This window comes from Falco peregrinus, chromosome Z (genome assembly GCF_023634155.1).
Source record: "Falco peregrinus isolate bFalPer1 chromosome Z, bFalPer1.pri, whole genome shotgun sequence".
Lineage (NCBI taxonomy): Eukaryota > Metazoa > Chordata > Aves > Falconiformes > Falconidae > Falco > Falco peregrinus.
Window position 1 is genome coordinate 16,836,907 of NC_073739.1, and position 12,118 is coordinate 16,849,024.

Sequence of the window (12,118 nt, forward strand, 5' to 3'; positions counted from 1 at the left end):
ACAGAGTAGGACCCCACCTCAAACAGCAAGGCTACAGAATACCTATAAAAGTAGTGCCCTGCTGAAACAAAGTACGTTTGTCTCTGCAGAAGTGTATTTCACTGTTTTTAAAACATGACTAGTTCACGAACATCCAGGGTAGAAGAGATGTTGTATTTTTCACAAATTCTAGTTACAGATCTCTGAAACTTGTAAATAATACTTAGAATACAGAATTTCAAATCAGTGCAAAATGTACAATCAAACACAAAACACATTGCAAAATATATACAGAATTGTTCTAAGAACATAACCCAAGGACAAACAGATGTTTAAATATGAGATAACAGTCCATCTTTTATAAATTACCTTTTTTTTTAAAAAAAAAACCAATTAGTACACTAGGCATGTTATTTCTAGACAAGTTACCACAGCATAGTGACGTGTCTCATTTACAAGACAGACACTGAGAAACAAGTTACATCATTAAAAGCCTGTTTCTGAGACCAATCCACAAGTAAACGCGTGATAATAGTTACTGGTTTGAGACACACAATGTGGAAACAGTTTTCAACCACTTTAATGCTTATACTTAGGCTTTTTTTTCTGAGAATTATTAGGCTGATGCACAAAGAATAAGCACTGGAAAATTAACTGTTCAATGGTCAGTTTACCTTAGTATTTTGGGCCACGATGATTTATTACCAATGTACTAGAACATCCACAAGAAATGCTGTAAGACATCTTAAGAGTATCTTGAATTAAAATAGCATTCATAAAACTGCTTGAAGTTGGATGATTTAAACAACCAGAGGTGAAAGACACAGTTATTTAAGCAATAGCTAAGCTGTAATTTGAGAAGACTTAAGATGTCATGGGTGGTTCCTAAGTAGAAGGGACACTGAAATCTGTAGTGAATTGCAAACTCTGTGATGCTTTGCATTCAAAGCAGAGATGCTCCCTTCCAATAATCAGAACTTGGAGCGTCAAGGTATTGATTGCTACTATCTACACCATTGCTAATTAAACTATTCCAAGGATAACTTGCTTTTGGCATGGTCAGAAAGCTGGAGTTATACAGCTATTGCTATGCTACTGATCCCCAAAATTTTGCTTTAAAATAGCAGGGAAGGCTGTATAAGCACCTAAAATTACACAATAAATACTCAGTATTATTCAAGCACCTCTTGCTACCCAATTTGGCAAGACCAGCGGCACAAAGGGATGCCACGGCGAGGCAAGCTGTTAACTGACACAGGCACATGTTGATTTGCGCCTTCTTGCCTTCAGAATGCAAAAGGACTAATACGTGGCACACCCTGTGGACAGTGAGAGGGGACAGTAAGTGCCCAGCAGTCACCAGACTTGTAACTTTTCCCACAGTCAAGCACATGGGCGGGCTTCTCTAATCTTTAACCTGCACTAGTTTCTATGGGGAAAAAGTTCTGCCTTCTACAGCTGATGTTTCTATTAGGAGTTGCTGCCAGAGGTGTAATATGGGATATGCACAATATAAATGAAGCCACATCTTCTGAAATCAAGTTGTCTCCTAAATAACACAGCTGAGCTGACCCCAGTGACATGGTAAAATGGGTGTGTTGCTAGGAGAGCTCAGAGGGATAACTACACCAGTAATGGTGCCCTATTTAAAAATACTTTGCTTTGGGATACATCTTTAATATCTACATACATTTATTTCAAGACTTCAACCCAACTTTTTCAACAACACCGATCTGCTTATAAAACATTCTCATAAATTATCTTCACAAAAAATAAAGTCAATCCTTTGGAAAACACGTTCAATACGACACTTGTATCAGTAGAAATTCTGTCCAACAGGTCCACGGCAGAAAAGTCATCATCCTCATTTAAATCCCTCCAAAGGGAGATAACCAGGTATCTAAACCAGAAGGCCACTATTTCGTTGTCATGGGAAGCAGAAACAATGCTTCCAAAAAACGGAAAGAGTGCAGTTTCAACTGACATGTATGAGTTTACAATCAATAGTCACCAACCTGTAAACATTGAAACTGCCAGTCTAACTGCAGGTCAAGATTAATAATTTGCATTGATTCCACTGCATTCTACACATACAATGGCTACACTGTTAAAAACATACATTAAATAGCAAAAGGAACAAAGGCTTTGAGCTGGATCTCTCCTACCAGCCAAGTGTCAAATCAGTAAATGTTGACATTATAAATAAAACTTGAAAATTACTTTTAAGCATTATAAAATCAGTCTAATAAACCTAAATCTTAGAATAGCAGCCAATTTTTAATGGTTTAAAAATACATATGTGAACTTTCAGTCAGTCAGCTACAAATACACACTGTGATGGGAAGAAGATACCTTCTCTCATTCCCAAGCAGGCTTTCAAGGAAAACACAGTATTAGAGATGGATGGGAATCAAGGAACCCTGCACTCAGAGAAACTCCTAAACAGCTGCATTCTACAAACTTGTTTTCACTGTTACCCGAAAGTGCATTTTTGTATCTGTAGAATCATCCCCATATTTACAAAAAAGTACAAACATTGCAATTTTGCCACACCCTAAGCCTACCTAACCTGCATTTTCTGTTAAGTGCAAAAAGTCTATGAACTGATACATGCACTGGTGCATGGAAGATCAAAGCCTGAAAATGAGGCAATGCTGTCACCATGAATCCAAGGTGTTCAGTAGCTGCCGAGGCTTTGCTGCACAGCTGCTAAATGGCTGAAGTAGAAGCTGAAGTAGAAATTAACGAACAGTCAGAGTGGTATTTTAGAGCAGGGTCTCCATTCCCCTGCTCTTCACACACATTCACCACCACGTACTCATGCCCTTGTTACCAGTTTCAGTATAAAGGCTGGGCCCAAAGCGCAGCAAGGCAGCCTGTCAGAAAACGCAGTTACTGTGAAGGATGAAGGAAGAGGTATGAGGTACGGACTGGAAGAATATACTGCCAGGTCTCTCAAATGCACAACTCTTAACGTATCCCCAGTTTCAGTGCCGGTGTATGGACCTGTGGCTATGCAACACAGGGCACACCTGCTCGCATAGTCAGCACATTACAGAATACCTACGCAGCTAAATCTATTGTGCTGGCAACATAAGTAATTTTTAAGTGTCACAACAGCTCCTTTTACCTTCTCCCACAAAATGAGGCTTCATTCAATGACAGATTTACAAACAGACTGCTGCAGAGTAATGGACACGCATAAATGCTTAGTGATTCCAAACAGTTCATATTCAAAACAAGAACATTATTTGCTCTTTAAAGAAATGCAATCTGTACAATACTTACAAGAGGGTAACTGTGAAGATTTTCTTCACTGAAAAACATTCTATAACAATTCATTTAGTTTTGTTCCTTACTTAAGTCTTGCAGCGGACTATGCTACAGCTTCTAGTTTTCCAAATGCTACGGTAGCCATTGCCATTGATTTTAGACACACAAAGACTTGATTAAAATCTGGAAAGAGCAAGAGTTCAAATTGTGCACATGCAGTGACTGTACTCTAAATGCAGTTGTGCTTTCACTATATTGCCATCATGTCTTGTGGAAGAGCACATGCCCATTAGAAGCATCTGCTGGGAAGCTCAGTGGGATCAGTACAAAAGCAAGCTCTGCCTCCTCTCCAAAGCTGATGATAGATCCAAAAGTGAGTGCTATCAGAATGCTGTAACACTGTAAAAGCTGTACAACTAGGCACTGTGACGGGAAATATCATAAGGCCTATTTTTAACAGCATATGTATATAAACACACACATATATACACATATATGAACAAAAGGTTCTTGGCATTTAAACTACACAAATCAAGTATAAAAGCCATGGGTAAAAAGCAGCAAATTTTCTGAAGTAGTACCTGTCATCTCACGGATGAGCTTTTGCATTTCAGTTCTCTTGAGACAGAGGTAATGTGTTTCAACCATCAAAACAGATTTTAACCCACTGACCACCTTCTCTCTTCTGCAGGAGTGGGGTATTGGAAATGAACCATAATTTTCAGGACCCCTCTCTCCCCCATGTTGGCAAAGCAGAGTAGGACACTAGTAAAAGGTCAGGAGTGTGTAATTCAGCAGGGAGACGCTAGCTGTGCCTGCCATGGTTTATAGACAAGGTAAAAAGGCGAGGCAGTGGAGAGAGGATGGAGTGTGCTCAGGATAGCAATGAGCCTCCATCTCTGCCCTGTCCACACCGGTTCAGTGTTCTGGATGTTGATTAACACCTGTCTTGACAGAACAGAGCCTCTTCCCCAATGCTCTTGTTACTGAATTATTAATAGCACTTGGCTGTGTGACCACTAGATTCTCGCACAAGGTTACTTAAAGACTCAGTGCTGAGAATCACTTATCTGCCCACTATCATGTGAATTGTCATGCATTGTTTTGTTCAATGTAAAGGCTAAGTCAAAATGCTTTGTATTAATTGCAAAGAGTTTTCTCTTTAAGGAAGTCTTACATACTATGAAATAAAATACTAGGCCTTCTCAGAGACCATGTATGATGAAAAAATAAAAAAACCCCATAACATAATAATAATAATAAAAAGAAGTCTTGTTATACTGGTCATTACAGTACCTGAAACTGAAACATCTTAACAGAGGGGTTAAATATTGAGTTTCCCCTTTTTAAAACTTTACAGGACCTTTCCTATCTCAACTGCCTAGGAATCTGTTCCGTCTTCAAAACACACCAAGCATTATTTTATGATGCGTAGAGACATTAAACGCCAAGTGTGTTTTTCTTAAGATACATTTTCATTCCAGTGTGGCACTCATCTGCTCAAAAAACATGTGGAAGCTGGTTTCTGGGAAAGAAGAAAAGGGAAAGAAAAAAGAAAACTCAAAGCTTTCCTGTCCTCCCCCAGGATCCCCTCTGGCAGTTGTGAGAACACATTCGTCCTTCTGTGTCACTTGTTGCCACGACGCTATCCTGTCAGTACGCTATCACTGTACACAGGCTGGTCCAGTGTTCCAGAGACGGAAAATCACCATGGAAGGATACACCACAGTAAGGGGCCCTCTGATTAAAATACTGTGACTCAAGAGTCTCGTGTTATTTCAGATACCAGGCACTGAGCAAAGGGAGAGACAGCCAGGCCCTTAAAGAGCCAAGAACACAAACCACGGTCAGCTGCATGCTGCAGAACTATCTACGTCTGGAAAAACAGTAAGACAGGTTTATTTACTTGGGCTTCACAAGACGGGTCAGTACCAGCAAGCTTGGAGCCCACGCATATTTTCTGTAACAAAAAGTCAAGTTTTCCTCTCCATTACTGAATCAGCAACTGGAAAGACCATGCATTCTTTTTGCTGCCCTGAGGACACAAAGCAGCTTCTCTGGCTTTCTGGGCAATTGTAAGCAGCAATCTGTTTCAGATTTCCTCTCTAATTAGCGAGCTTCATCCTGAGAGGGCATACCCTGAAACACAACTTCACTCTTACTAGTTGTAATGCTGGTACTAGGATGTCAGAAAAGCTCCAGCTGATCCTTCAAGACCAGGTTCTGAAGCAGAGACAACACTGTGTTTAATGATCAGGAGATGAGGATTTTAGGTCTGTACTACCCACACCATCTCCTTCATAGCATGAATCTAGTTTGCATGTTGAATAAAAAGGCAAGTTGTAGTCCACATGGTGGTACCTGAAGAACAACCCTAAAATTAAATTAACAATTTAAACAATAAAACAGGCTCCATTGAAAACAGGAGTCAGTCCTCCAAATACATCTCTACCAGAACACTAAGAACAGAAGGAATCACTAGACAGGAAGGAGAGGCTGTGGGCAGCTGCCATTTTTGCATGGCTCTTTTGTCAGTTTACAGCTTTAGCTGTATCATTCTGTTGCTATAGATTGCTATATTCTTGTAGCACCCACATTCACGCCCTTGTCTGCACTGTGACTGGAAAGTAGAAAGCACAAGTGATGATCAGATTTGCTGAAGTTGGCACAGTGCTTAAGAGTACAGACTGACCAACAAGACCCAACAAGAAGCGCCTCAGAACGTAACTGGCTCCAATAGAATATGGCTTTGGCATATACACTGAAGTCCCCTGCAGCAGCTGGAGCTGTTTTCCTAGATACTGAGTGACAGCAATGCTCCTCAAGCTGTCACTTGAGTGATGAATTCGTGGCATCCATAGCTGAATTAGTTATTACCATGCAACAGAGGACAAGCTAGCCCACTGGCTAGCTAAGTGGGCTCCCGACAACACAGCTTAAGTAGCTCCAAGCAGCAGATGCCCACGAGTGGCAAAATGCTGCAGGCCCCCTGCACAACTAGCTCAGAGGGGCCCCTTGTGTACGATGTTGACCTGAGGCGAAAGGTTCAGTCACTGGAGAACCAGTGGTGAGATGAGACAGCAGAGATGTGAGTGAAGATCAACACAGCTATGGCCACGGGCAGCAGACGCGTGCAGTGCATGACAGGAGCAGCATGTCTGCTCGAGCACCAGCCTCTAGCAGTAAGCTCTGAAATAGGTACTGGACCCCCACATCTTCAGCAGATGGGTAAGCACAGAGAGGTGACCTCAGTCTCACAGGAGGTGACAGAGGAACAGCCTCTGAAGAGCACACACTCATCCAAGTGAGAAAAGACAGCCACTGTGCCCCTGTGCCCACACCTGATGACACCACCCACCAAGGACCTGGGAAGGCTGGCCAGGTACATGAGTTTTCATGACAGCTATCACATTCCATTATCTGAAGCCTACAGAATATCACATGCACGCTACAGGCTTCAATACCTCCTAAGGCTCCTCAGTGAAGCTATGCTGTACTTCAGCTCTAACATATGACTGTGCTAATTTACTTAACACTAAGGTATTTCTTTTACCCTAATTAGTGATGATTTTTTTAGTCCTTGAGCTTGAATAACAGTCCAACTGTCACAAATTAATGAAAATGAAACAGCACAAGTAAAGACAAGAAGAGAGGCCTGCTGTCAAAGATAATGGTTTCAGTGATAGAAAAAATCAGTATAATGTAATACTGCCTTTAGTATTCTTGTTCCTTTTTTAAATTAGAGTGGTAGCTGCTGAAATTCAAATAGCTTTTAAAACAGGCTTTGACTGAATAATGCAGGAGAAACTAAGCTGCAGTTGAGAACTTGCTGTACAAGCTACTTCCCCTTCATTCATACTGTCCAAACACTGCTGAAGCGAACTCTCTGAAGTATTTCAACTCAATTGTTCTAGTACTTTATCTCTTCCCCGTGCATGGGACTCCTTTTACAGAAATCTTCTCTCCTGGGTTTTGTATTTTTCTCTTTACAGTAGCGCTGTTTCAGCTGTGCTATTTGGACTGATCCAAGGAGTTCTCAGCAGCTCATTCTTTGCATTTTTTTGGTTGGGAGGGTACTGCGAGCATTAATTTAAAGGAACACATTTTCATTTATGGCACAATGCACCAAAAATTATCTACGGAATGATTTTCTTTAAGAAACAGCTGGGAAAAGAGGAAGAGTCTTTGTGAAGGTAGATGCAGAAATCTCAGCATCTTGGAATCTCTGTTTGGCCTCATTTTCTATATACACGAAAAACCTGGGAAATGGCTTATGGAAAAGCAACCCAAAGGAAACATTTCAGATGAGACAAGTACATAATAGTTATTTGTAATAATGAGGCACTGTCTTTGAAAGATGAAGTAGAACCCAGTCCTGTCAAAATGTAATGAAAGGCACGCTCATGAGCAACCCTCTTCACTAGTCGTCTGCACTCCGTTTTACCGAACCATCTTCGTATCTACAGTAGGTGTGCTGCATTATTTCTGAACACAGGTCTCCACTTAGCGTCCTCCTTCAGAGACTGACATGCTATCCACTCTCATTTCTCTCAGGCTTCCAGTTTTTTTCTGTTTCTGCTTGGATTTTTTCAACATATGGACCTAAAATGGAAAGTTTTAAAAGTGAATACTGAAATACCTGTAGTCACCTATAAGCAGATCTAAGAGAACTAACTAATACACAAGTAAAATGTTGCAACTGCAACAGAAAAACATTTAAATACGCAACTATCTGAAGGACCTATTTCCTTATAAAGCTATAGGATTAATTGGTTTTTTACATAAACATACATACACATGTATGTGTATGTGTAAGGATATATATGTGTGTGCATATATGTTTATGTACACAAATATACATACACATATATACAGATAACACTATTAGTCACTAACCTGATAGAAAGATAGAAATATTTCTCACTGGAAGGAGAAATCAGGTTTGTTCTCTCTCTCTTTCTCTTTTCCTCACTTTCTTTCAGGAAAAAACCAAAGTTTAACATATTCCAAAATATTTGAGGGATGACCCTCTTTTTCACCCATTTTTCCTCTGCAAGGGCCATCGTTCTGGTAGCCCTCCCAGCAGGGCTATGTATTCTCCAAGACTGCCTGCAGCAACAAATTTGTGTGAGTTAAAAAGGCATCCTTACAGTAGCAGGCAAATGTGTAGACCGGTGTGCACCAGAGTCAACTACTACAAAATGTTTATTTCACAATTTTGATGTCAGTAGAGAAGTTAAATTCTTAGGTAGCTGATGCTCTTTTCCTTCTACATATACATTGAAATATCAAGGAAAACCACACACTGATCACTCCCAGCTATCTTATTCTCAGCACTTTCTCCTCCATGATTCAGCTTTCTCCTTTGCTGCTCTCTGACAGACCTTCCCTCCTCCAGCACTGCCAGCAGACTGCTTCCTACCTGGTGCGCTGCAGTACTGCCGTGGCCCTCATAACTGTGACCTACCTAAAGATCTCAATACAGGGGAAAAAATTAAGTCAATAAGCTGAAACTCGGGGACTACTACTTTAAACACAAGCGTCATCTGAGCCAGTGGAGTGGGCCCTCAAACCATTCTCTGTAGAAACTGCTACATATTTATCCAACAGCTACCACACTGTGCCAACCAACTCTTTTAAAGTGAAGCATCAGAACACAACGGACAAGCAAGATAGTATGATCATATCCACTGGAGAAACAAAATCAACTTGCTAAGAGAAACCTACAGCCAGTACCTTTGGTCCTGCAGCAGAAATAATAATCTGGCCAGGGGCCTGAATCCAGGGCTCTCCATCAACTTGAACTGGAATTGGTTTTAGCAGTGTTACACGAAAGTATGAGCCTTGGGCTATGCGGATTCCTGATCGAAAACCACCTTGGACTTGACCCTGTGAGGAAGTAAAGACCATGATATCAATCAACCCAATCAACAAGAATCACAAATATTAGCTGCATTAAAACTGAGTGGATAGAATTTTAGTCTCATCTGACATTTTAAGTTTCAAGTAAAAGAATAGGCAAAATCAAAAAATAAAGGCAAAAAAATGCCTTTACTGATGCAGCATTAATTATTTAAGTTAGCACATGAAGAACAATTCAGATAACCCTGCAGGCTGCCAGAAGCAAAACACACAGTTTTGCACACTGAAATCATCTGCACACTCAGGTTGGCCAAGAAGCATGCACACACAAAGGTCTTGTTTGCTTTTACCTCTCCCCTCCATAATGAAGTAAACACATTTTCAAAACAACAAACTATACACAGAGAGTTCGGCACATGTGAAACTCAGAAGTCTATCAGAGTGTTTTGCTAAACTCAACTCCACATACATACATATAAACTAAACTACATATGCATATACTTGGCTACAACTAATGGCTAAGTATTAATTGTAGAAAGTGAAGCAAAGTGACCTTTGCTGCTACACATTCTCATAGGGAATGCATACAGACACCAAACACGGTGGTAAAAACCTTAAAAGAAGATCACAAAACCAGAGCATGAGTTTGTTAACATCTATCTTCCAAAGCAATGGGTACACTCCTTGTTCCTTGTAACTTCACAAAAATTTTAAGGATCTCTACCAAACCACTTCTTCTAATGCAGTGCTTTATATTTGTCTTCTTTAAAAGACCTAAATTACAAAATGGTAAAGTGGGCCAACACCAAAGATTGAGCTGCAGTTTCAAGCACCCACCTTTCAATTTTTGATGGTTGTATGAATTAGTTGTCTCTAGTTACCTGACCACATACACTTTTTCAGCAGCAGATTTCTTAAAATAGTGAGAGAAACATTAAGACAATCACAGAATCATGGAATCATTAGGTTGGAAAAGACCTTCAAGATCATCAAGTCCAGCTGTTAGCCCAGCACAGCCAAGCCCATCACTAAACCACATCCCTAAGCACCGCATCTACATGTTTCTTAAATACCCCCAGGGATGGTGATTCCACCACCTCCCTGGGCAGCCTGTTCCAATGCTTCACCACACTTTCAGTGAAGAAAGTTTTCCTAATCTCCAATCTAAACCTCCCCTGGCACAACTTGCAGCCGTTTCCTCTTGTCCTGTCACTTGTCACCTGGGAGGAGACCAACCCCCACCTGCCCACAGCCTCCTGTCAGGCAGCTGTAGAGAGCAGCAAGGTCCCCCCTGAGCCTCCAGACTAAACACCCCCAGCCCCCTCAGCGGCTCCCCACAAGACCTGTGCCCCAGCCCCTTCCCCAGCCCCGCTGCCCGTCTCTGGACACGCTGCAGCCCCTCTACGTCCCTCTTGCAGAGAGGGGCCCAGACCTGAACACAGGGTTCGAGGGGCGGCCTCAGCAGTGCCCAGTGCAGGGGGACGGTCACTGCCCTGGTCCTGCTGGCCACACTGCTGGGGACACCAGCCAGGGTGCTGCTGGCCGCCTGGGCCCCCTGGGCACACTGCTGGCTCCTGCCCAGCCGGCCGTCACCCAGCACCCCCAGGCCCTTTCCCACCAGGCCCTTTCCAGCCGCTCTGCCCCAGCCTGTAGCGCTGCGTGGGGCTGGTGTGACCCAAGGGCAGGACCCGGCACTGAGCCCTGCTGAACCTCACACAACTGGCCTGGGCCCATCGCTCCAGCCTGCCCAGGTCCCTCTGCAGAGCCTCCTGCCCTCAGGTGGGTCAACACTCCCCCCAGCTTGGTGTCATCTGCAAACTGACTGAGGGTGCACTCAATCCCCTCGTCCAGATCGTTGATAACGATATTAAACAGGGCTGGCCCCAATGCTGAGCCCTGGGGAACACCACTTGTGACCGGCCACCAGCTGGATGTAACTCCGTTCACCACCACGCTTTGGGCTTGGCTGTCCAGCCAGCTTTTAACCCAGTGCAGAGCACACCCACCCAAGTCCTGAACAGTCAGTTTTTCCAGGAGAATGCTGTGGGAGACAGTGTGAAAGGCTTTAATAAGGTCCAGTTAAAAAACATCCACAGCCCTTCCCTCATCCATTAGGAGAGTCATCTTCTGGCAGAAGGAGATCAGGTTTGTCAAGCAGGACCTGCCTTTCATAACCCCATGCTGGCTGGGCCTGACCCCCCTGTTGTCCTGCATGTGCTGCATGATGGCACTGAGGATGATGGTGCTTCACTATCCTTCCCCAGCACCAAGGTCAGCCCTTCTTTTAAGATGGGTGTCATGCTGGCTAACCTCCAGCCTTCTGGGACCTCCCCAGTTAGCCAGGGCTGCTGATAAATTATGGAGTGACTTGGCGAGCTCCTCCGCCGGCTCTCTCCGTATCCTTGGCATATATAACCTGCCATCCCACAGCACTGTGTTGCTAACAGCAGGCCATTGTAAAACCAGGTAATACATGGAAGAACTGAAGTTGCACAAACTGAGTCATAATATTCTTTGCAGAGCTGGCATACCATCTGCTTCACGTACCGTTCAGATCAAGAACATCTACCATCAGATTCTCAGAGACAGGTGTCAGAAAGCCTGTGGCAGATGATTATAAAGCCATCCACCTGGAAGGAATGTCTGCCCTGATGAGGTGATGAGGTATGACAAGATTTTTTGAAAACACACTAAGTGAAGAGTGTGTGGTTTTGTAATGTAAAGTAAAATCTTGTTCTTATCCCATGAACGGTTTTGTTTTGACCCCATGATACTTTTTGTGAGAAAGCTAGTGTATTCTGTAGTACATATATATGTGCATTTCATCTGTATGTATACATGCATGTTTCTGGCCTCGGTTCAAAGCCTACACAAGCCACAAAGCATTCGCCTATGCCCTTTTAAGAAGTTCTTCATATTGCTATTACTACTTGTTACCCAACCACAAGTTTCTTCCGTTTCCATTCCATCTGTCATAGTCTGGCACCTTAATATGGACCTTCAG

General features: G+C 42.6%; 1 protein-coding gene across 2 annotated transcripts in view; it reads right to left on the reverse strand.

Moving 5' to 3' along the window:
- Positions 1-364: 364 nt before the first annotated feature.
- Positions 365-12,118, reverse strand: part of DGKQ (diacylglycerol kinase theta) — a 108,835-nt gene continuing 97,081 nt past the window's right edge. For both annotated transcript variants that reach the window (XM_055790542.1, XM_027782967.2), the window contains exons 22-23: positions 8,989-9,141; positions 365-7,854 (exon numbers count right to left, since the gene is read on the reverse strand). In XM_055790542.1, the coding sequence (XP_055646517.1) occupies positions 7,756-7,854; positions 8,989-9,141 (252 nt within the window). In that variant the 3' untranslated portion in view covers positions 365-7,755. The remainder of the gene's footprint in view (positions 7,855-8,988; positions 9,142-12,118) is intronic.